Consider the following 23,531-nt stretch of genomic DNA (forward strand, 5'->3'; position numbering starts at 1 on the left):
TCTTACCTCATCAAAAAACTCAATCCAGTTTGTTAAACACAATTTGCCTTTAACAAATCCATGCTGGCTTTCCTTTTATTAATCCTCACGTGTCCAAGTGACAATCCAGGACAAAATTAATAATCATTTCTAAAAGCTTCCCCAACACCCGAGATTAAACTGACTGGCCTGTGGTTACTGGGTTTATCCTTACACCCTTATTCAAAAAAGGGTGTAACATTTGCAATTCTCCAGTCCTCTGGCACCACCCCTATATCTAAGGAGGATTGGAAGATTATGGCCAGCACCTCTGCAATTTCCACCCTTACTTCCCTCAGCAACCTAGGATGCATCCAATCTGGACGAGATGACTTATCTACTTATGTACAGCCAACCTTTCTAGTACCTCTTCTTTATCAATTTTTAGCCCATCCAGCATCTCAACTCCCTCCTCTTTTACTGTGACTTTGGCAGCATCTTCACTCCTTGATAAAGACAGATGCAATAGCGATCATAACATGATCGAGTTCAATGTAGTGTTTGAAAGGGAAAAAGTGAGTCAGCTGCTAAGATTCTAGAATTGGGTAAGGCCGACTTCAATGGGATGAGACAGAGACTGTCCACAGTAAACTGGGCAAATCTGTTAATGGGTAAAACGACTGATGATCAGTGTGAAATGTTTAAAGAAACATTTAATGTGATACAGAACTAGTTTATACCCATGAGGGGCAAGAACTCTACTTGCCAAAAAAAACAGCCATGAACAACTAGAGGTAAGGGTCAGTATAAGACATAAGGAAAGGGCATACAAAAAGGCAAAAAATAGCACAGATCCTGGCGAATGGGAAAGATATAAAGATCAACAAAGGATCACAAAACAGATAGTAAGAGCTACAAAAAGAGAGTATGAAAAAAAACTTGCAAGGGATATCAAAACCAATACAATGAACTTTTATAGTTACATTAGGAAAAAGAGGGTGGTCAGGAGCAGTGTTGGCCCCTTAAAAACTGAAAGTGGGGATATTGTCATTGACAATGGGGAAATGGCAGACATGTTGAATAATTACTTTGCGTCAGTATTTACAGTAGAAAAAGAGGATAGCATGTCGGAAATCCCAAGAAAACTAATATTGAATCGGGGACAGGGACTCGATAAAATTAACATAAGTAAAGCAACAGTAATGAAGAAAATAATAGCACTAAAGAGTGACAAATCTCCAGGACCAGATAGTTTCCATCCCAGGGTTTTAAAGGAAGTAGGTGAGCACATTGCAGATGCCCTAACTATAATCTTTCAAAGCTCTCTAGATTCAGGAACTGTCCCTCTAGATTGGAAAATTGCACATGCCACTCTGCTTTTTAAGCAAGGAGAGAGAGGGAAACCAGGGAATTATAGACCAGTTAGCCTAACATCTGTTGTGGGGAAATTGCTGGAGTCTATAATTAAGGATAGGGTGACTGAACACCTCGAATTTTCAGTTAATCAGGGAGAGCCAGCATGGATTTGTGAAAGGTAGGTCGTGCCTGACAAACCTGATTGAATTTTTTGAAGAGGTGACTAAAGTAATGGACAAGGGAATGTCAATGGATGTTATTTTAAATGGACTTCCAGAAGGCATTTGATAAGGTCCCACGTAAGAGACTGTTAGCTAAGTTAGAAGCCCATGGAATCGAGGGGAAAGTATGGACTTGGTTAGGAAATTGGCTGAGCGAAAGGTGACAGAGAGTTGGGATAATGGGTAAGTATTCACATTGGCAGGATGTGACTAGTGGAGTCCCGCAGGGATCTGTCTTGGGGCCTCAATTATTCACAATATTTATTAACGACTTAGATGAAGGCATAGAAAGTCTCATATCTAAGTTTGCCGATGACACAAAGATTGGTGGCATTGTAAGCAGTGTAGATGAAAACATAAAATTACAAAGCGATATTGATAGATTAGGTGAATGGGCAAAACTGTGGCAAATGGAATTCAATGTAGACAAATGTGAGGTCATCCACTTTGGATCAAAAAAAGATTGAACAGGGTACTTTCTAAATGGTAAAAAGTTAAAAACAGTGGATGTCCAAAGGGACCTAGGGGTTCAGGTACATTGATCATTGAAGTGTCATGAACAGGTGCAGAAAAGAATCAATAAGGCTAATTGAATGCTGGCCTTTATATCTCGAGGACTAGAGTACAAGGGGGCAGAAGTTATGCTGCAGCTATACAAAACCCTGGTTAGACCGCACCTGGAGTACAGTGAGCAGTTCTGGGCACCGCACCTTCGGAAGGACATATTGGCCTTGAAGGGAGTGCAGCGTAGGTTTACTAGAATGATACCCGGACTTCAAGGGTTAAGTTACGAGGAGAGATTACACAAATTGGGGTTGTATTCTCTCGAGTTTCGAAGGTTAAGGGGTGATCTGATCGAAGTTTATAAGATATTAAGGGGAACGGATAGAGAGAAACTATTTCCGCTGGTTGGGGATTTTAGGAGTAGGGGGCACAGTCTAAAAATTAGAGTCAGACCTTTCCGGAGCGAGATGAGAAAACATTTCTACACACAAAGGGTGGTAGAAGTTTGGAACTCTCTTCCGCAAACAGCAATTGATACTAGCTCAATTGCTAAATTTAAATGTGAGATATAGCTTTTTGGCAACCAAAGGTATTAAGGGATATGGGCCAAAGACAGGTATATGGAGCTAGATCACAGATCAGCCATTATCTTATCAAATGGCGGAGCAGGCACGAGGGGCTGAATGGCCTACTCCTGTTCCTATGTTCCTAAAGTTCTCATTTAATACCTCAGCCATGCGTAGATCTCCATTTTGGTCCCTAATCAGCACCACCCCTCTTACTACCCATTTATTATTTATATGCCTATAGAAGACTTTTGGGTACCCTTTTATATTAGTTGCCAGTCTATTCTCATATTCTCTCTCTTTACCACTCTTATTTCCTTTTTCACTTCTCCTCTGTACTTTCTATATTCAGCCTGGTTCTCACTTGTATTGTCAAGCTGACATCTGTCATACTTCTTCTGCTTCATCTTACTCTCTATCTCTTTGGTCATCCAGGGAGCTCTGGCTTTGATTGCCCTACCTTTCCCCCTCGTGGGAACGTACCTAGACTGTACCCAAACCATCTCCTCTTTAAAGGCCACCCATTGTTCAATTACAGTTTTGCCTGCCAATCTTTGATTCCAATTTACCCAGGCCAGATCCATTCTCAACCCACTGAAATTGGCCCTTCTACAATTTAATATATTTACTCTAGATTGCTCTTTGTCCTTTTCCCTAAGTTCCCTAAATGTTCCCCCACTGACACTTGCTCCACTTGACCTATTTCATTCCTCAGAACTAGATTCAGCAATGCCTCCTTCCTCGTTGGGCCGGAAACATGTTGATCAAGAAAGTGCTCCTGAACACACTTCAGAAATTCCTCCCCCTCTTTGCCCTTTACACTATTACTATCCCAGTCTATATTAGGATAGTTGAAGTCCCCCATTATCACTACTCTATAGTTCCTGTACCTCTCTAATTTTCCTGCAGATTTGTTCCTCTATATCCTTCCCATTAGTTGGTGGCCTATAGAATAGTGTAATGGCACCTCCATTGTTTCTTAACTGGGACCAAATAGATTCTGTCCTTGACCCCTCAAGAACATCCTCTCTCTCTCGAGCACTGCAATATTCTCCTAAATCAAAACTGCCAAACCCCCTCCTTTTTTTCCATCCCTATCTTTCCTGAACACCTTGTATCCAGGAATATTTAGTACCCAATCCTGCCCTTTTTTGAGCCAGGTCTGTTATCGCCATTACATCATATTCCCATGTGGCTATTTGCACCTGCAGCTCACCAACCCTTCGTGCATTTACACATGTGCACTCTAAACCTATCTTAGACCTTCTCATATTCTTAGTCTGATCCCACCTAATACTGTACTATTTCTTACTCTAGTGCTATCTTTGTCGGACAATCATTTGTGCACCTTGTTTCTCCTTTCTAACGCTACATCCTGGCGCCCATCCCCCAGATATAGATATATCCTTTCTAAGGTGCAGTGCCCAGAACTGTACACAGTACTCCAGATGTGGTCAAACCAGGGCTTTGTATAGCAGTAGCAAAACTTCCCCCCCTTTATATTCTAGCCCTCTAGTTATAAAGGCTAACATTCCATTTGCCTTTTTGATTATTTTTTGTACCATTTTAGTATTCCTAGCTGGTGGGGGAAAAAAAATTAAAGCAGTACTTGAAGTGTCTTGGGAGCAATTAAGAGCTGATACAAGGGTGGATTATGGTACAACATGTTGTGATGCTGAAAGGACCATTAGGGAGATGCAGCAGGATAAGTGTGTTGTATTGTGTTTAGAGGCAAGGGCTTGCAATTGTAGGAAAAATTATCTTAGAGTTTAGACAACAGGAAAACAATTTGTCATTCATAATCAAAAGAATTGCTCTGGGCTAGTGCCAGTGACTGACATGTCAGGAGTTTTTCTGCAATGAAGAAAAGGTAAGCCAGTTACTGAGTTGTATTAGCAGAAGGATAAATTGCAAATTTAGGGTACAGTAGCATAGTGGTTATATTACTGGGCTAGTAATCCAGGGGCCTGGCTGAATAATCCAGAGTCATGAGTTCAAATCCCACCATGGCAGCTGGGGAATTTAAATTCAATTAATTAAATAAAATCTGGAATTTAAAAAAAACTAGTATCAGTAATAGTGGCCATGAAACTACCAGATTGTTGTAAAAACCCATCTGGTTCACTAATGTCCCTTTAGGGAAGGAGGCCTGCCGTCCTTACCTGGTCTGGCCTATATGTGACTCCAGGCCCGCAGCAATGTGGTTGATTCTTAATGGCCTAGCAAGCCACTCAGTTGTCAAGAAGGTGGCCCACCACCTTCTCAAAGGGCATTTAAGGGAAGGGCAATAATTGCCAGCCTTGCCAGCAACGCTCACATCCCATGAATGAATTTTTAAAAAAATTTAAAAGTTGTAATGTTTCTGAATTGTTTGTAGTACTGTATATAGTATTAGACACTACACCACCATAACGGATATTATTGCTGTTGAGAGGGTGAAAAATGGAGCAACAAATATATGTGTTGTCAGGGATAAAATTAAAGAAGTTAGGGGTTATTGGATAACCCCCAAAACTGGGTGCAGGAGTCGCAGTGTGCAGTTAACCCGGTTGTAGAGATTCAGGCAGCAGGTAACATTCGTGCTGCATGGTGATTTACCTGATTGCTGCGTCCAGCTGGCACTACCTGCGCTGTTGAGTGGCTGCTCAACAGCACGGGGCCCAGATATCACGAGTGGCCAGCACCGCTTAAAGGCAGCCTGCACATCTTAAAGGGAAGGTGCATTGCAGCAGTCGGAAGTAGTGGAAGTCAATTGGGAAGTGAATCTGTGCTGCAATATAGTGCAGCATGGTGAGGATGAGACCTCTGGAATTTTTAATGAGCACCAACTGGGCTGCTCAATGCTTGCGGGACTCTGATGTTTGCAAAATCGAAGATACGGGTCCGCACGGCGTCCGAATAGAGATCAGACATCGCACACATAAAACACACAGATGCAGATCCCGTCACTGTGTTTGCAAAATGTTGAGTTAGTTTATGGCCTGACATAGCCATACTCACAGAATCATACCTTTTCAGCCAATGTCCCAGACTCTTCCATCACCATCTCACCGGCAGGACAGATCGACCAGAGGTAGCGGTACAGTGATATACAGTCAGGAGGGGGTGGCCCTGGGAATCCTCAACATTGACTCCAGACCCCATGAAATCTCATGGCATCAGGTCGAACATGGGCAAGGAAACCTCCTGCTGATTACCACCTACCGCCCTCCCTCAGCTGATGAGTCAGTCCTCCTCCATGTTGAGCACCACTTGGAGGAAGCACAGGGTAGCAAGGGCACATAATGTACTCTGGGTGGGGGACTTCAATGTCCATCACCAAGAGTGGCTCGGTAGCACTACTACTGACTGAGCTGGCCGAGTCCTGAAGGTCATAGCTGCCAGACTGGGCCTGTGGCAGGTGGTGAATGAACCAACACGACGGAAAAACCTACTTGACCTCGTCCTCACCAATCTACCTGTCGCAGATGCGTCTGTCCATGACAGTATTGGTAGGAGTGACCACCGCACAGTCCTCGTGGAGACAAAGTCCCGCCTTCGCACGGAGGACACCATCCAACGTGTTGTGTGGCACTATCACCGTGCTAAATGGGATAGATTCAGAACAGATCGAGCAGCTCAAAACTGGGCATCCATGAGGCGCTGTGGGCCATCAGCAGCAGCAGAATTGTATTCCAGCACAATCTGTAACCTCATGGCCCGGCATATTCCTCACTCTACCATTACAAGAGGTGCCAACCTGGTGAAGCTACAACTCAGGACTGCATGCATGCTAAACAGCAGAAGCAACATGCTATAGACAGAGCTAAGCGATTCCACAACCAACAGATCAGATCAAAGCTCTGCAGTCCTGCCACATCCAGTCATGAATGGTGGTGGACAATTAAACAACTAACGGGAGGAGGAGGCTCTGTAAACATCCCCATCCTCAATGATGGCGGAATCCAGCACTCAAGTGCTAAAGACAAGGCTGAAGCATTTGCAACCATCTTCAGCCAGAAGTGCTGAGTGGATGATCCATCTCGGCCTCCTCCTGATATCCCCACCATCACAGAAGCCAGTCTTCAGCCAATTCAATTCACTCCACATGATATCAAGAAACGGCTGAGTGCACTGCATACAGCAAAGGCTATGGGTCCCGACAACATCCCGGCTGTAGTGCTGAAGATTTGTGCTCCAGAACATATAGGGTACGGTAGCGTAGTGGTTATGTTACTGGGCTAGTAATCCAGAGGCCTGGACTAAAATCCAGAGTCACGAGTTCAAATCCTGCCATGGTGGCTGGCGAATTTAAATTCAATTAATTAAATTGAATTAAAATACTTGTATCAGTAATGATAGCCATGAAACTACCGGATTGTCGTAAAAACCCATCTGGTTCACTAATGTCCTTTAGGGAAGGAAACCTGCCGTCCTTACCCGGTCTGGCCTATATGTGACTCCAGACCCACAGCAATGTGGTTGATTCTTAATTGCCCTCTGAAATGGCCTAGCAAGCCACTCAGTTGTAAAAATCTCACTAGGGATGGGCAATAAATGCCGGCCTTGCCAGTGACGCCCACATCCCGTGAACGAATAAAAAAGAAAACTAGCCGTGCCTCTAGCCAAACTGTTCCAGTACAGCTACAACACTGGCATCCACCCGACAATGTGGAAAATTGCCCAGGTATGTCCTGTCCACAAAAAAGCAGGACAAATCCAATCTGGCCAATTACGGTCCCATCAATCCACTCTCAATCATCAGCAAAGTGATGGAAGTGCTATCAAGCAGCACTTACTCACCTATAACCTGCTCGCCGATGCTCAGTTTGGGTTCCGCCATGGACCACTCTGCTCCAGACCTCATTACAGCCTTGGTTCAAACATGGACAAAAGAGCTCAATTCCAGAGGTGAGATGAGAGTGACTGCCCTTGACACCAAGGCAGCATTTGACCGAGTGTGGCACCAAGGAGCCCTAGTTCAATGGGAATCAGGGGGCAAACTCTCCAGTGGCTGGAGTCATTCCTAGCACAAAGGAAGATGTTAATGGTTGTTGGAGTCTAATCATCTCAGCCCCAGGACATTGCTGCAGGAGTTCCTCAGGGCAGTGTCCCAGGCCCAACCATCTTCAGCTGCTTCATCAATGACCTTCCCTCCATCATAAGGTCAGAAATGGGGATGTTTGCTGATGATTGCACAGTGTTCAGTTCCATTCACAACCCCTCAGATAATGAAGCAGTCCGTGCCCGCATGCAGCAAGACCTGGACAACATCCAGGCTTGGGCTGATGAGTGGCAAGTAATATTTGTGCCAGACAAGTGCCAGGTAATGACCATCTCCAACAAGAGAGAGTCTAACCACCTCCCCTTGACATTCAACGGCATTACCATCGCCGAATCCCCAACCATCAACATCCTGGGGGTCACCGTTGACCAGAAACTTAACTGGACCAGCCATATAAATACTGTGGCTACAAGAGCAGGTCAGAGGCTGGGTATTCTGCAGCGAGTGACTCACCTCCTGACTCCCCAAAGCCTTTCCACCATCTACAAGGCACAAGTCAGGAGTGTCATGGAATACTCTCCACTTGCCTGGATGAGTGCAGCTCCAACAACACTCAAGCAGCTCAACACCATCCAGGACAAAGCAGCCCGCTTGATTGGCACCCCATCCACCACCCTAAACATTCACTCCCTTCACCACCGGCGCACTGTGACTGCAGTGTGTACCATCCACAGGATGCACTGCAGCAACTCACCAAGGCTTCTTCGACAGCACCTCCCAAACCCGCGACCTCTACCACCTAGAAGGACAAGGGCAGCAGGCACATGGGAACAAAACCACCAGCACGTTCCCCTCCAAGTCAAACACCATCCCGACTTGGAAATATATCGCCGTTCCTTCATCGTCACTGGGTCAAAATCCTGGAACTCCCTTCCTAACAGCACTGTGGGAGAACCTTGAACCGCTGCAGTCTGTGTGGTGAAGAAGGCGGCTCACCACCACCTTCTCAAGGGCAATTAGGGATGAGCAATAAATGCTGATCTTGCCAGCGACACCCAAATCCCATGAACGAATTTTAAAAAAACTTTGAATAAAGTTTGCGAACTACTAGATCGCACATCCTCCAATCTTCTCGTCAGACCCCACCAATCTACCAATTTGAGTTTGTACCAGGCCTGTGAGAGAGCATGCACCAAGGTTCCCGTATGATGCACTAGAGTCCTTTGTGCAAGAGGTGGACAGAAAGAGGGGCATCCTGTATCCGCGGGGGGTCAAGAGGTCCTCCAGACATATGCTCTCGAGACTGTGGGAGGCAGTCGGGAACGAAGTTAATGCCAGGTGCATAGCACCACAAATATTGATGTAGTGCAGGAAGAAGTTCAATGATTTGACACGAGTGGTCAATTTGAGTGAGGTCAACTGTCAAGTGGCATCTCCTACCAACTGCACCACTAGCCAAGTCCACTACTCCATGCACTACACCACCCCCCCCCCCCCCCATAACCCACCTACCAACAAACTCTTTCAATCAGTACTCAACTCTTCCATTCAGATGCTTCCTCTCACCCTTACACATTACCACTGTTGCAAGCTGCACACCCACAACTCACAGGTCACACACACTGGCAGCTATTCAACCATGACCGCCACATCACCCAAACATTTTGCAGGACGCTTACCGACACACGTTCCCGCTTTCTTGCAGGAGAAGGTGGCGCATAACAGAAGGCAGCAAGTGGCCGTGGCTCAATGAAACATGAACATGCTGTCCTCTCTCAGGTTGACAGCATTCCTGTCCCATCTCTGCCACTCCACAAGTGCCCTTGCTGTTGCCTGTGAGCTAGCCAGCCCACTCCCTGTAGAGTATTGAAACTTTATTATAGGAACTTGGGAAGATAGGAACGGGAGTAGGCCATTTAGCCCCTCAAGCCTGTTCCACCATTCTGTGAGTTCATGGTTGATCTGTGACCTAACTCCCTATACCCACCTTAGCCCCGTATCCCATAATTCCTTTGGTTAACAAAAATCTATCAATCTCAGATTGAACATTTACAACTGAGCTAGCATCAACTTCCGTTTGCGGAAGAGTGTTCCAAACTTCTACCACCCTTTGCATGTAGAAGCATTTCCTAACTTCACTCCTGCAAGCCCTGGCTCTAATTTTAGGCTATGCCCTCTCGACCTAGTATTCAAGTATAGGTGTCCTCAAAACAGGTACAAATGCATCAGCAACCAGAAGCAATAATACAGCAACTAACCTGTAACTCCTGCATAATCCCTTTAAAGCGCTGGTGGGTGGGGGTTTCCATACTGTTTAAGACCTGTTCAGCTGTGCGAGATTAACACAGTGTGTTGGCTGGACAGTTGAGTTCCAAAATTGCATCTGTCCCTTTAAATCAGCATTGCACTCTGATCTACCACATATTCTCCCTATTTTACATGGTGCCGGCGTTCATTATCTGCATGAATGCCTTTACCAATATGTCCGGCACATGCCATGCTGGAAGTGTACTCGCACATTCCGAATGCCATTTTGGGTCCTTAAGAATCTGTGTAGCGCCTACACAGTGGGCGTTACGTGGCCCAATTTAGACCCCATTGTTTTTGTTATCTTTTGGAAAGGAGGATTTTCAATAAACCTAATAGAAATTTTCAGAATGATGAAGGAAATGGGTAGTGTTCCAGATAAATCATTCACGCCGATGAAGGCAATTAAATGGAATTGAATAAATCTGATGATTTGTGGTTTAGAACCAGGCAAAAATTAACATGAAAGCTGTCAGGTATCATAAAAACCCATCCATTTCACTAATCCCTTATGGGGAAAGGAATCTGCCACCTCTAAGGTCTGGCTTCCATTCCCACATGACATGGTTGTAGAGCAACTCTGGATTGGAAATAAATGTTACCTAGTTGCTGTTGACCACATCATGTGAACAAGAAAAAACAATAATGGGTGGCTTGTTGGCCAAATAGCTTTTCCTTGTTTCCACCATTTCCTGTGGTTCTCACATCTGATTGCTATCCAATGACCCCCTACTGAAAGGTGCATGTATGAGCTTTGGGTGAGGACAGGATCGGTCATGGCTGTAACATGGCTTCTTGTTTTTTTTGATAGCCTGGCAGTTGCAGCTATTCCAGAAGGCCTGCCAATTGTTGTCACAGTAACACTAGCACTAGGTGTGATTAGAATGTCAAAGAAGAGAGTCATAATAAAGAAACTTCCTGTTGTAGAAACATTGGGTAAGTCAACAAAATTAATTTATTTTATTAATTATAAATAATTAAACTTAACAATGTGGGTTTATTTTTTGTTGAATAATTTGAATTATTTTACTTGCATCTAAAATAAATCATCCAGAGGAAATAACAAGCAAGATGCAACAGATCTGGCCAATAGGAGAATTGACTGAGTAAATTTGTAATAAAAATACATCTTTTATAGGTTGTTTATATTGTTCAACAAAAAAATTGTAAATTCACTTTATACTTTTCATTCATTTTGCTATGTACAAACATCTTCATACATGGAAGCAACTCAAAATTGCCAATGTATAAATAGCACCCTGTCTTAATATCTTAGTATTTGAATTAATTCTTAAATATAATTTATGGAGAGAATTACGTATTGTTTCTAATACATCTAATTACTAGTCATGCTTCTAAATTATAGGTTGCTGTAATGTTATCTGTTCCGATAAGACTGGCACCCTAACGGCCAATGAGATGACAGTAACACGATTAATTACATCAGATGGCATAATTGCAGAGGTGGGTATTAAAGTACCGTGCAAACTAATCCTGACAAGGGTTTTACAATTACTCTTTGCCACTTTATTGGCAAAATAATTTTTGGAGGAAATTTACCGAAACGTATCCACACATCAAACCCGAACTTTAGCACAAGAGAATGACTATTAAAAAGGAATAAAGTAAACATAGACTTTTGGTGTAGGAAAGTTGACGACAAAATGAGGATTAGTACTTAAGGAATAAGCACGTTAATATTAGCCCAGAAATTGCTTAGAAAAGAACGGTGAACTCAACAACGTTCTCTGTTGTTAGTGGCAAAATTGAGGAGCAAGTTCCAGCGTTCACACCTGTGCAGTGAAACACAGAAATCTGGAACTTGCTTCTCCAGTGAAATCATTGAAAAAGCACCAATTTGCTCATGTGCCCAGCTGGAAAGTAAATAATGTCGCCACAAAACAGGTACACTTAAAAATACCAGGTCTAAACTAAATTTTAATATCGCAGTAAGTCTTGATGACTGCCAAACAACCAAAAATTAACTTCGAAAAATGCGGAGTCCCATTACTCCTTAATAGTTTTTGGTCATTATAATTTTTTTTAAATATTAAAAAAATATAATGTTTAAACTTTTCCCTTCTGTCTCTTTTTTTATTTAATTTGATTATTTCTTACTCTCTCTCTTTTTTGCTGTCTATAACTGTTCTTACAAATGATTTTAATGTTGTACCTTTCACTGCCTGGATTTTATATTCCAGCCTGCAGAAACAGTTTCGCAGCTTGTCAAAAATGCTGCAAACTGGCCGAGGGGAGAGTGTGATCTTCTTGCTTCTCCCAGGGTCCTACCTTTGCTTGAATGAATGCTGGGCTCTTCTCCACTTCCTATTAGAGGAAGTGCCCACAGTAAAGACTGCGATAAGTTAGTGGGTTAGTGTAAATCTATGGAGTGGCGAGTAGTGTTGGTTTGCCGCTTGGAGCAATTTCTGGGACATTATCTATTAGCTGTTTTCATCTGCTGAAGAGTCTTAATGGGACTCAAGGCGGATAAATCCCCTGGACCTGATGGCTTACATCCTAGGGTCTTGAGGGAAGTGGCAGTAGGGATTGTGGATGCTTTGGTAATAATTTTCCAAAATTCTCTGGACTCGGCAAAGGTCCCGGCAGATTGGAAAACTGCTAATGTAACACCCTTATTTAAAAAGGGTAGTAGGCAGAAGGCTGGAAATTATAGACCAGTTAGCCTAACATCTGTGGTGGGTAAAATTTTGGAGTCTATTATTAAGGAGACAGTAGCGGAACATTTGGATAAACATAATTTAATAGGACAAAGTCAGCATGGCTTTATGAAGGGGAAGTCATGTCTGACAAATTTGCTTGAGTTCTTTGAGGACATAACGTACAGGGTGGATAAAGGGGAACCAGTGGACGTAGTGTATTTAGACTTCCAGAAGGCATTCGACAAGGTGCCACATAAAAGATTATTGCTCAAGATAAAGAATCACTGGATTGGGGGTAATATTCTGGCATGGGTGGAGGATTGGTTATCTAACAGGAAGCAGAGAGTTGGGATAAATGGTTCATTCTCGGACTGGCAACCAGTAGCCAGTGGTGTTCCGCAGGGGTCGGTGCTGGGTCCCCAACTCTTTACAATCTATATTAACGATTTGGAGGAGGGGACCGAGTGTAACATATCAAAGTTTGCAGATGATACAAAGATGGGAGGGAAAATAGAGAGTGAGGAGGACATAAAAAAACCCACAAGGGGATATAAGACAGGCTGGGTGAGTGGGCGGAGATTTGGCAGATGCAATACAATATTGGAAAATGTAAGGTTATGCACTTTGGCAGGAAAAATCAGAGAGCAAGTTATTATCTTAATGGCGAGAAACTGGAAAGTACTGCAGTTCAAAGGGATCTGGGGGTCCTAGTGCAAGAAAATCAAAAAGTTAGTATGCAGGTGCAGCAGGTGATCAAGAAGGCCAACGGAATATTGGCTTTTATTGCTAGGGGGATAGAATATAAAAACAGGAAGGTATTGCTGCAGTTATATAAGGTATTGGTGAGACCGCACCTGGAATACTGCATTCAGTTTTGGTGTCCATACTTAAGAAAAGACATACTTGCTCTCGAGGCAGTACAAAGAAGATTCACTCGGTTAATCCCGGGGATGAGGGGGCGGACATATGAGGAGAGGTTGAGTACATTGGGACTCTACTCATTGGAGTTCAGAAGAATGAGAGGCGATCTTATTGAAACATATAAGATTGTGAAGGGGCTTGATCGGGTGGATGCGGTAAGGATGTTCCCAAGGATGGGTGAAACTAGAACTAGGGGGCATAATCTAAGAATAAGGGGCTGCTCTTTCAAAACTGATGAGGAGAAACTTCTTCACTCAGAGGGTAGTAGGTTTGTGGAATTTGCTGCCCCAGGAAGCTGTGGAAACTACATCATTAAATAAATTTAAAACAGAAATAGACAGCTTCCTAGAGGTAAAGGGAATTAGAGGTTACGGGGAGCGGGCAGGAAATTGGACATGAATTTAGATTTGAGGTTAGGATCAGATCAGCCATGATCTTATTGAATGGCGGAGCAGGCTCGAGTGGCCGATTGGCCTACTCCTGCTCCTATTTCTTATGTTCTTATGTTCTGTTACTAACTTTTACCAGAAATAAGCCAACTATTGCCAAGAGCAAAGTAAACACATTTACATTTTGCAAAGCAGCAAACAGATCTTGTACTCGCCAAGAATTTACTTGCGGAAAGGCATTATAATTTTCAGATAGATGATGGCCCTCATCCAATTAAGTGGTTGAAGGATGACAATAATTTAAAGGTGAAGTTTAAGAACTCCTGTATTAAAAGATAAGCAAAAACCAGTAGTGATGGGTAATGTCACCTTTTAGGAATTTAATCTTTTTTAGATCATATATTTCAGATAATATTGAAGTGTGCGGCTGTGTCACTCTTGAGATCACAATCAAGATATTATATTTATATTGTATCGAAATGTATCCTATTCAATACCATAGAAGTTATGATAACCTACTTTTCAAAGAAATCCTTTGACATCAATATAATTCTAATAAACTTATATAGTATACATAGTTCTATTCATATTATATTATGGAAAAACAATTGGCTGCAATATTTTTAATAAGATCTATAACTTCAGGCTACCTGAAACTCTTCAGCACATATTATTGAAAGTGAGATGCCTATAAACATTTCTGAGTGATGACAGATTAATCTATTTATGTTATTAGCTTGTGAAAATTTTAGCAAATTAAATTTTTCATTTGTTACAGGTAACTGGTACAGGATACAATGGAAATGGCAATGTGTGTTTACTACCCAGTGGAGAAATTGTAAAGACATTCTCCAATGTATCTGTGGGAAAACTGGTTGAAGTGAGTTTTTTTTAATCTCATTCTCGGGATGTGGGCGTTGCTGGCAGGGCTGGTATTTATTGCCCTTCCTTAGTTGCCCTTAAGAAGGTGGTGGTGGGCTGCCTTCTTGAGCTGCTGCAGCCCGTGTGGTGAAGATATTCCCACAAGTGGCTGCTTGATGTCAAGGGCAGTCACTCTCACCTCACCTCTGGAATTCAGCTCTTTTGTCCATGTTTGGACCAAGGCTGTAATAAGGTCTGGAGCCAAGCAGTTCTGGCAGAACCCAAACTGAGCATCGGTGAGCAGGTTATTGGTGAGTAAGTGTCGCTTGATAGCACTGTTGACGACTCCTTCCATCAATTTGCTAATGATTGGGAGTAAGCCGATGGGGTGGTAATTGGCTGGGTTAGATTTGTCCTGCTTTTTGTGGACATCTAGGCAATTGCCCACTTTGTCGGGTAGATGCCAGTATTGTAGCTGAACTGGAACAGCTTAGCTGAGCACATGGCTAGTTCTGGAGCACAGGTCTTCAGCAGTACAGCCGGGATATTGTCTAGGCCTGTGGCTTTTTCTGTGCCCAGTGCACTCAGCCATTTTTTGATGTCAGGTGGATTGAATCGAATTGGCTGAAGACTGGCAGGTGTGAGGGTAGGGACCTCAGGAGGAGGCCGAGAAGGATCATCCACTCAGAATTTCTGACTGAAGATGGTTGCAGGTAGTAGCACATTTACAACTGATTAAAGTACATGAATTCAAGTTATTAGTTTTGCTATAATTTACTATAAACCATGTGACTCATGTTCAAAATTTGTTTGCTCATAGGCTGGATGTTTATGCAGTAATGCTGTCATCAGAGAAGACACATTAATGGGACAGCCAACAGAAGGTGCCTTAATTGCACTTGCAATGAAGGTAAATGCTGACATTTTTTAATTTTGATATGTTAATATGATATTTTAAGGTAATTGGCAAAAGAACCAGAGGCGACATGAGGCAACATTTTTTTAAATAGCGAGTTGTAATGATCTGGAATGCCCTGCCTGAAAGGATACGGGAAGCAGATTCAATAATAACTTTCAAAAGGGAATTGGATAAATACTTGAAGGGGAAAAATTTGCAAGGCTTTGGGGAAAGGGCAGGGGAATGGGACTAATTGGAAAGCTCTTTCAAAGAGCTGGCACTGGCACGATGGGCTGAATGGCCTCTTTCTGTGCTGTATCATTCTATGATTCTATGATAATACTTGCAACAGTATGATAACTGGATGATCAGCTACAACTCCAAATCAAAGTAGAGCTAAATGATCAGCTTATCTTGAAAGCTTGGCATCTTCTTGGGGGGGTGGGAGGAGGACTGTTTGGCAAAACCTATTTGTTTGTAAACACACAGATGAGTGATGTGGATCCCACTGAAGTGTTGAGTGCTGTCAATACAACTTAATTATTCAAGCACAATTGATGAAATAAGAAATAGTATTTTGGTCTCGAAGCTATTAATTGTCCCTTATTGGAGTAAATCCAGACTAGGCTGAGACATCCAAAAAACAGCTTCCTGGTTTAACAGGTTGTAAAAGAATATAAGCTTAATGCTAAGACAGTAAGATGAAAGTGATCAATGCAAGTTCAGTACAAGGACCCAAGCAGGATAAACTGAACGATCTTTTCTTGTTATCTTTTTATGTTTTTGTATGAATATGATTTTCATTCAAGTATACATCTGATTCAGTACAAATAGATCTAAAGGAAAATTAACAGATCCCTTGGTTAAATCATTGAACAACTGTTGGTTTTAAAATCTAATGACTTGCATTCTGCATTGAAGATGGACCTTGATCATGTTAAGCAGAGCTATACAAGGAAGAAGGAATATCCATTTAGTTCAGAACAAAAATGGATGGCTGTTAAATGTGTCCACAAGAGTCAAGTAGGAACTATTTTGTTCTGGAACTTTTAAGATGATTTTTTGGTTATTTAGTCACATGTCTAAGGCAGCACTAATAGTTTTTATGTGACATTTAAAGGAAACTGAAGAAATTTACTTCATGAAGGGTGCATATGAGGGAGTTATTCAGTACTGTAGCAATTATAGCAATGGTGGCATACCTGTACCCCTCACGCCGCAGCAGAAGACAGTATACATCCAACAGCAAGCAAAACTAGGAACGGAGGGCCTGCGTGGTAGGGTCTTGTGTTCTATGTTAAATTTTAAGTACTGAGTTTTCTAATCCAAAATTGCATGTATTTTATATAATGTCTTTGAAGTTCTAAAGTAATGTATACCATGATGAAAGGACAAGTATTGAATATTTCTTCATTTGTAAAATAATGATTATTTTAATATCATAACATTTTTATTTTGTTACATAAGTGCCCCCTTAGTCCAAAAAGTTGAAGCTATTTTCTCATTTATGTACCTATTGAGACCTGTACCTTTCTAATAAACCTCATCCTAGATTGTCCTGTAAAGACAAAGCTCCCAGAGCAATCTGCACATTGTCTCAATAGCTAATGGCCCCAAATCCAAAGTACGTTATACATAATATACTTATATATAATGTTATTGAGCGGCTGCAGAACATTCTGAGGGGGGAGGGTGAAAGCCAGAGGTTGTGGTCCATAGGTAGTGGTCCAATGACATCGATAGAATGAGGGATGAGGTCCTGCATTAGGAGCTAGGAAAGAAATTAATAAGCAGGACCTCAAAGGTAGTAATCTCCGGATTACTCCCAGTGCTACGTGCTAGTGAGTTTAGAAATAGGAGGATAGTGCAGATGAATGCGTGACTGGAGAAATGGTGCAGGAGGGAGGGATTTAGATTCTTGGGGCATTGGGACCGGTTCAGGGAGAGGTGGAACCTGTACAAGCCGAACGAGTTGCACCTCAACGGGGCTGGGACCAATATTCTCGCGGGGAGGTTTGCTAATGCTGTTGATGAGGGTTTAAACTGGCTTGACTGGGATGGGAACCTGAGCATACATTCAGAAGGGAGAGAAGCTGAGCTGGAAATGGAAGGCAGAAAATTAGTAAGTGAGTGTGGAAGGCAGAGGAAACAAAGGTTAGAAACTAGACAACAAAGGAGTTTGGCAGTGCTTAATGGTATATACCTCAATGCAAGGAATAAGGCAGATGAGCTTAGGGCACAGATAGAAACATGGAAGTATGATATCTTAGCTATTATTGAAACATGGCTTAAAGAAGGGCAGGAATGGCAGCTCAACTTTCCTGGTTACAGGGTTTTCAGACGAGATAGAGAGGGGGATAAAAAAGGAGAGGGGGTGGCAATATTGGTTAAAGAAACATTTACGGCTGTGAGGAGGGATGATACGTTAGAAGGATCATCAAATGAGGCCGTATGGGTTGAGCTAAAGAACAAAAAAGAGGCAATCACACTGCTGGGAGTGTACAATAGACCCCCAAACAGTCATAAGGACATAGAAGAGCAAATATGTAGGCAAATTTCTGAGTAGTGCAAAAACAATAGGGCAGTAATAGTAGGGGATTTCAACTATCCTAATATTAACTGGGATACAATCGATGTAAAAGGTAAAGAGGGTGCAGAATTCTTAAATTGCATTCAGGAGAACTTTTTTAACCGGTACGTAGCAAGCCAAAGAAGAGGGCAGTTCTGGATTTAGTTTTAGGGAATGAAGCTGGGCAGGTAACACTTGACAGGATGAGTGCAGCTCCAACAAGCTCGACACCATCCAAGACAAAGTAGCCCGCTTGATTGGCACCCCATCCACCACCCTAAACATTCACTCCCTTCACCGGTGCACCGTGGCTGCAATGTGTACCATGCACAGCATGCACTGCAGCAACTCGCCAAGGCTTCTTCGACAGCACCTCCCAAACCCACGACCTCTACCACCGAGAAGGACAAGGACAAGGGCAGCAGGCACATAAGAACACCACCACCTGCACGTTCCCCTCCAAGTCACACACCATCCCGACTTGGAAATATATCGCCATTCCTTCATCGTTGCTGGGTCAAAATCCTGGAACTCCCTTCCTAACAGCACTGCGGGAGCACCTTCACCACACGGACTGCAGCAGTTCAAGAAGGCGGCTCACCACTGCCTTCTCGAGGGCAATTAGAGATGGGCAATAAATGCCGGCCTCGCCAGCAACGCCCACATCCCATGAATGAATTTTTTTTAAAAGAGGTGGCAGGAGTATCAGTGGGAAAGCATTTTGGTGGTAGTCATCATAATTCAGTGAGATATAGCATAATTATGGAAAAGGACAAAGATAGAACAGGAGTAAAAATTCTAAATTGGGGCAAGGCCAATTTTACTAAGCTGAGAAATGATTTAGCAAAAACTGGATTGGAATATCTTTCTTGAAGGTAAATCAGTGTCACAGCAGTGGGAGGCATTCAAGGGGGAGATTCAAGGGGTTCAGAGTAAACATGTTCCCACAAAGAAAAAGGGTGGGACAGCCAAATCTTTTTTTTTTATTCGTTCATAGGATGTGGGCGTTGTTGGGAGGCCAGCATTTATTGCCCTTCACTAATTGTCCTTGAGAAGGTGGTGGTGAGCTGCTTTCTTGAACCGCTGCAGTCCATGTGGTGAAGGTTCTCCCACAGTGCTCTTAGGTAGGGAGTTCCAGGATTTTGACCCAGCGACGATGAAGAAATGGCGATATATTTCCAAGTCGGGATGGTGTGTGAATTGGAGGCGAACGTGCAGGTGGTGGTATTCCCATGTGCCTGCTGCCCTTGTCCTTCTAGGTGGTAGAGGTCGCGGGTTTGGGAGATGCTGTCGAAGAAGCCTTGGCGAGTTGCTGCAGTGAATCCTGTGGATGGTACACACTGCAGCCATGGTACACCGGTGGTGAAGGGAGTGAACGTTTAGAGTGGTGGATGGGGTGCCAATCAAGCGGGCTGCTTTGTCCTGGATGGTGTTGAGCTGCTTGAGTGTTGTTGGAGCTGCACTCTTCCAGGCAAGTGGAGAGTATTCCATCACACTCCTGACTTGTGCCTTGTAGATGGTGGAAAGGCTTTGGGGAGTCAGGAGGTGAGTCACTTGCCGCAGAATACCCAGCCTCTGACCTGCTCTTGTAGCCACAGTATTTATATGGCCGTTCCAGTTAAGTTTCTGGTCAACGGTGACCCCCAGGATGTTGGTGTGGGATTTGACGATGGTAATGCCATTGAATATCAAGGGGAGGTGGTTAGACTCTCTTGTTGGAGATGGTCATTGCCTAGTATTTCTCTGGCGCGAATGTTACTTGCCACTTATCAGCCCAAGCCTGGATGTTGTCCAGGTCTTATTGCATGTGGGCACGGACTGCTTCATTATCTGAGGGATTGCGAATGGAACTGAACACTGTGCAATCATCAGCGAACATCCCTGTTTCTGACCTTATGATGGAGGGAAGGTCATTGATGAAGCAGCTGAAGATGGTTGGGCCTAGGACACTGCCCTGAGGAACTCCTGCAGCAATGTCCTGGGGCTGAGATAATTGCCCTCCAACAGCCACTACCATCTTCCTTTGTGCTAGGTATGGCTCCAGCCACCAGAGAGTTTTCCCATTGACTTCAATTTTACTGGGGCTCCTTGGTGCCACACTCGGTCAAATGCTGCCTTGATGTCAAGGGCAGTCACTCTCTCCTCACCTCTGGAATTCAGCTCTTTTGTCCATTTTTGGACCAAGGCTGTAATGAGGTCTGGAGCCGAGTGGTCCTGGCGGAACCCAAACTGAGCATCGGTGAGCAGGTTATTGGTGAGTAAGTGCTGCTTGATAGCACTGACGACGACACCTTCCAACACTGCTGCTGATTGAGAGTAGACTGATAGGACAGTAATTGGCTGGATTGGATTTGTCCTGCTTTTTGAGGACAGGACATGCCTGGGCAATTTTCCACATTGTTGGGTAGGTGCCAGTGTTGTAGCTTTACTGGAACAGTTTGGCTAGAGGTGCGGCTGGTTCTGGAACACAAGTCTTCAGCACTACAGCCGGGATGTTGTCAGGTCCCATAGCCTTTGCTATATCCAGTGCACTCTGCCATTTCTTGATATCATGTGGAGTGAATCGAATTGGCTGAAGATTGGCTTCCGTGATGGTGGGGATATCGGGAGGAGGCTGAGATGGATCATCCACTCAGCACTTCTGGCTGAAGATGGTTGCAAATGCTTCAGCCTTGTCTTTAGCACTTGAGTGCTGGACTCCGCCATCATTGAGGATGGGGATGTTTACAGAGCCTCCTCCTCCCATTAGTTGTTTAATTGTCCACCACCATTCATGACTGGATTGCAGTGCTTTGATCTGATTCGTTGGCTGTGGAATTGCTTAGCTCTGTCTAGCATGTTGCTTCCGCTGTTTAGCACGCATGTAGTCCTGAGTTGTAGCTTCACCAAGTTGGCACCTCATTTTTAGGTACGCCTGGTGCTGCTCCTGGCATGTTCTTCTACACTCCTCATTGAACCAGGGTTGATCCCCTGGCTTGTTGGTAATGGTAGAGTGTGGAATATGCCGGGCCATGAGGTTACAGATTGTGCTGCATGCCCAGTCTGGCAGCTATGTCCTTCAGGACTCGGCCAGCTCGGTCAGTAGTGGTGCTACCGAGCCACTCTTGGTGATGGACATTGAAGTCCCCCACCCAGAGTACATTCTGTGCCCTTGCTACCCTCAGTGCTTCCTCCAAGTGGTGCTCAACATGGAGGACTGATTCTTCAGCTGAGGGAGGACGGTAGGTGGCAATCAGCAAGAGGTTTCCTTGCCCATGTTTGACCTGATGCCATGAGATTTCATGGGGTCCGGAGTCAATGTTGAGGACTCCCAGGGCCACTCCCTCCTGACTGTATATCACTTTACCACCACCTCCGGTCGGTCTGTCCTGCCGGTGGGACAGGACATACCCAGGGATGTTGATGGAGGATTCTGGGACGTTGGCTGAAAGGTATGATTCTGTGAGTATGGCTATGTCAGGCTGTTGCTTGACTAGTCTGTGGGACAGCTCTCCCAATTTTGGCACAAGTCCCCAGATGTTAGTAAGGGCCCTGGCTAACCACGAAATCTAGAGCCCCCTGGATGACTAGGAACATACAGGGTAAGGGTAAGTCAAAAAAGGGAAGCTTAAGTCAGACACCGAGAGTGCAATACTGCAGAAAGCCTGGAGGAGTATAGAAAATGCTGGGGTGAAATTAAAAAATAAATTAGTAAAGCAAAGAGAGGGCATGAAAAAAAAACTGGCAGGTAAAGTTAAGGAAAATCCAAAAATGTTTTATAAATACATAAAGAGCAAGAAAATAACTAAGGAAAGAGCAGGGCCTATTAGAGACCAAAAAGATAATGGATGTGGTTATGGTGCTTAATGAATACTTTGCATCTGTCTTCACGAGAGGGGGACGTGCAGACATTGTAGTTAAGGAAGAGTGTGAAATATTGGATGGGATAAACATAGTGAGAGAGGAAGTATTAAGGGGTTTAGCATCTTTGAAAGTAGATAAATCGCCAGGCCCGGATGAAATGTATGCTAAGAGAAGCAAGGGAGGAAATAATGGAGGCTCTGACCATCGTTTTCTGATTCTCCTTGGCTACAGGTGTGGTGCTGAAGGATTGGAGGATTGCTAACATTGTACCATTGTTTAAAAAGGGAGAAAAGGATAGACCTAGTAATTACAGGCCAGTCACTCTAACCTCGGTGGTGGGCAAATTATTGGAATCAATTCTGAGGGACGATATAAATCTCATTTAGAAAGGCACGGATTAATCAAGGACAGTCAACATGGATTTGTCAAGGGAAGGTCGTGTCTGACTAACTTGATTGAATTTTTTGAGGAGGTAACAAGGAGGGTCGATGAAGGTAATGTGTTTGATGTAATCTACATGGATTTTAACAAGGCTTTTGACAATGTCCCACGTGGCTGGTCAAAAAAGTACAAGCCCATGGGATCCAAGGGAAAGTGGCAAATTGAATCCAAAATTGGCTCAGTGGCAGAAAGCAAAGGGTAATGGTCGACTGGTGTTTTTGTGACGGGAAGGCTGTTTCCAGTGGGGTACCGCAGGGCTCAGCACTAGGTCCCTTGCTTTTTGTGGTATTTATTAATGATTTAGACTTAAATGTAGGGGGCGTAATTAAGAAGTTTGCAGATGATTCAAAAATTGGCCCTGTGGTTGATAGTGAGGAGGAAAGCTGTAGACTGCAGGAAGATATCAATGGACTGGTCAGGTAGGCAGAAAAGTGGCAAATGGAATTCAATCCGGAGGTGTGAGGTAATGCATTTGGGGAGGTCAAACAAGGCAAGGAATACAATAAATGGGAGGATTCTGAAAGGTGTAGAGAAAGAGAGGGACCTTGGAGTTCATGTGCACAGATCCCTGAAGGTAGCAGGACAGGTAGATAAGGTGGTGAAGAAGGTATATGGGATACTTTCCTTTATTAGCCAAGGCATAGAATATAAGAGCAGGGAAGTTAGAACTGTATAAAACACTAGTTAGGCCATAGCTTCAGCACGGTTACAGTTCTGGTCACCACATTACAGGAACGATGTGATTGCACCAGAGGGTACAGAGGAGATTTATGAGGATGTTGCCACGACTGGAGAATTTTAGCCAGTAGGAAAAATTGGATAGGCTGGGTTGGTTTTCTTTGGAACAAAGGAGGCTGAGGGGTGATTTAATTGAGGTGTATAAAATTGAGGAGCCTAAATAGGGTGGATAAGAAGGACTTATTTCCCTTAGCAGAGAGATCAATATCCAGGGGGCATAGATTTAAAGTAATTGGTAGAAGGATTAGAGAGGAGATAAGGAAAAAGATTTTCACCCAGAGGATGGTAGGGGTCTGGAACTCACTACCTGAAAGG

The 23,531-nt window shown here is 43.7% G+C and overlaps 1 protein-coding gene across 1 annotated transcript in view; it reads left to right on the forward strand.

Annotated features, from left to right (window-relative positions):
- Positions 1 to 23,531, forward strand: part of LOC137333778 (calcium-transporting ATPase type 2C member 2-like) — an 87,056-nt gene that overhangs the window by 44,368 nt on the left and 19,157 nt on the right. Inside the window, exons 12-17 of the mRNA XM_067998114.1 lie at positions 10,708 to 10,832; positions 11,263 to 11,360; positions 14,645 to 14,746; positions 15,548 to 15,637; positions 16,547 to 16,648; positions 16,746 to 16,902. Of these exons, the coding sequence (XP_067854215.1) occupies positions 10,708 to 10,832; positions 11,263 to 11,360; positions 14,645 to 14,746; positions 15,548 to 15,637; positions 16,547 to 16,648; positions 16,746 to 16,902 (674 nt within the window). The remainder of the gene's footprint in view (positions 1 to 10,707; positions 10,833 to 11,262; positions 11,361 to 14,644; positions 14,747 to 15,547; positions 15,638 to 16,546; positions 16,649 to 16,745; positions 16,903 to 23,531) is intronic.

This window comes from Heptranchias perlo, chromosome 16, assembly GCF_035084215.1.
Source record: "Heptranchias perlo isolate sHepPer1 chromosome 16, sHepPer1.hap1, whole genome shotgun sequence".
NCBI lineage: Eukaryota > Metazoa > Chordata > Chondrichthyes > Hexanchiformes > Hexanchidae > Heptranchias > Heptranchias perlo.